This window comes from Mastomys coucha, chromosome X (assembly GCF_008632895.1).
Source record: "Mastomys coucha isolate ucsf_1 chromosome X, UCSF_Mcou_1, whole genome shotgun sequence".
NCBI lineage: Eukaryota > Metazoa > Chordata > Mammalia > Rodentia > Muridae > Mastomys > Mastomys coucha.
The window spans coordinates 43,082,970-43,085,172 of NC_045030.1; the positions used below are offsets into that span (position 1 = coordinate 43,082,970).

Consider the following 2,203-nt stretch of genomic DNA (forward strand, 5'->3'; position numbering starts at 1 on the left):
GTAGCAAGTGGGAACAGAGAATAGGAGATAGTTATAGGTGAGGGGTAATGGGGAGCCACCACTCTTCTTGAATGAACTTGAGTCATTTTTACCTAATACTAATTCAAGGTTGGTTTAATCTGTATATACAGGACCTAGAGAAACAGACAGCTAACCATGCTCAATAATGTTAGCTAGTACTAGTACAGACACTACTATAAAGAATGTTAGCAGGGGCTAAAAAGATGGCTCAGCAATTGGGAGCACTGACTGCTCTTCAAGGACCAAGGTTCAATTCCCAGTACCCACATGACAGCTCACAGCTATCAGGGATTCCAGTTCCATGGTATCTGGCACCTTTACTCAGATATACATAGGCAAAAACGCCAATGCACATAATAAATATATTTCTATAAAAAAGAATATAACTATAAAATGTTTAAAATGGTGTTATCATGAGAATTGTTTAATAATAGAGAAAATACTATAAAAACTAATTATAGATAGTTTTCTTTTAATATGGGTTCATTCTTATTTCTACACTGAAGTACATATAATAGTATAATGGCCACTTTCTGTGATTATTAATACAAGAGTCCAGTGTATAGATAGCCCAGGAGACTCAGAGATGAGCAGGGATAAGTAAGCCACATATTGTCGTCATCCCCCACCCCCGCAAACACCTACCACTGTTGAGACTTGCAGGTGCACTTCTCAGAGAAAGTACTTAGCTTTAGAAAACAGTCGGTACTCACCACAGCAAAGATAAACTCGAGATACTTAATTTGGCTGTTGTTCAGCCTAAGTTGAGCAGTTTGAGGATGACAGCTGCCGGTGAAGTTGGTGGTGGCAGGGTCAATGTTAAAAATGAAAGGCACCTTCAGGAGAATAAAGAGAAGGAAGGTGCAGATTAACTGTAAACGTCAACACCAAAGCCCTTCACACTGATAAAACCAACGTCAACGTACAACACAACTTCTTTTGTGTGGACACTTGAATTCCTGGTGTGTTACTTTCATGAGAAATTGATGCAAGCCTTCAAGCTATGACTCAGCCGACTTCAACAACAATAACAAGAGAGAAGTTTCCTCAGTAATGAGCCAAATGAAACACATTTTTTTTTCAGAGCACAAGCGCCATCTGTCTGCCTTGTTTCAATCACAGGATCCTGAAAGCTGGGATTTGTTCATTGGCGCTCCCTCTGGTGTCCCAGTGAAGTATTGCAACTCGACAACTACTTGAGCATAATTATGCTCTGACTCATCAAATAGCCTTGCACCAACCTACAGTGTGGTTCAAATAAAAGGCTGAAAAGGCTTTGGTTTGACTTTTCATTTTTGGCAGTGTTGGGGTGGTACCCATCCTTGTGCATGTGATCCAACTGCTCTATCCCTGAACTTACCTTATCCCATCTCCAACTTAACTACGTATGCTGAGCTACTTGAAGGCTTATAGAATCTAAGCTGTAAGAAAGTCTTTTAATAAATTGGCACGTTTTCTGCTGGCCAAGATTCCTTGATGGTGATAATTAACTATTCATGGATATAGTCATTCCAAACTATTCCAAACTCTAGCCAACACCAGCTCTGCATGTAAACTTGAATCAGTCTAGTAACGGTTCTTAAATGTACAGTACACTATACATGACTTGAGGTGCAATCTACAGACAAAGGTTTCACTAAAGCCTACCTTCTCCTCAGTGATGTTCAGCTGCAGCCCCATGGTAGCCAGCAGACAGGTAGTATTACCATTAGTAATGCTGTAGTTTCCGACCGGTGGAGATGGAATGGGTGTTGATGTTGGAGTGAGTTTGGTGGTAGTTGACGGCAGGGTGGTGGTGGTGTGAATGACAGGTGCTAAGGTGGTGAGAATTTGGTCTTTCTCACACACTTTTTCTAAAACAAAGGACAAAATAAGCTAGGGTGATCTCCTTTTATCACAGTCCAAGAGGGTTAATTAGAGCAAAAGAACTCGGTGGTATATTTTTACAGCAGATGAAGCAGGGGTTCCTGAGTAGACAAACTCAGAACACATCCAAAGTACAGCTATTCAACTGTGGCCACATACTCTTCCTTCTTGGGCCCGCGAAGGCCTTTATTTCAAAGAATTTCACCTGTCTCTGATGAGAAATTCAGAGACAAGTCTATAAACAACCCCACCCTACCTCACCCCCAAGCTAATTATGTCTTTTTCTTCAAACATAACAACCGCTGTGAAGAATACT

At 40.9% G+C, this 2,203-nt stretch overlaps 1 protein-coding gene across 2 annotated transcripts in view; it reads right to left on the reverse strand.

Moving 5' to 3' along the window:
- Positions 1-2,203, reverse strand: part of Lamp2 (lysosomal associated membrane protein 2) — a 45,522-nt gene that overhangs the window by 21,438 nt on the left and 21,881 nt on the right. For both annotated transcript variants that reach the window (XM_031353619.1, XM_031353559.1), the window contains exons 5-6: positions 1,669-1,874; positions 735-857 (exon numbers count right to left, since the gene is read on the reverse strand). In XM_031353619.1, coding sequence (XP_031209479.1) covers positions 735-857; positions 1,669-1,874 — 329 coding nt within the window. The remainder of the gene's footprint in view (positions 1-734; positions 858-1,668; positions 1,875-2,203) is intronic.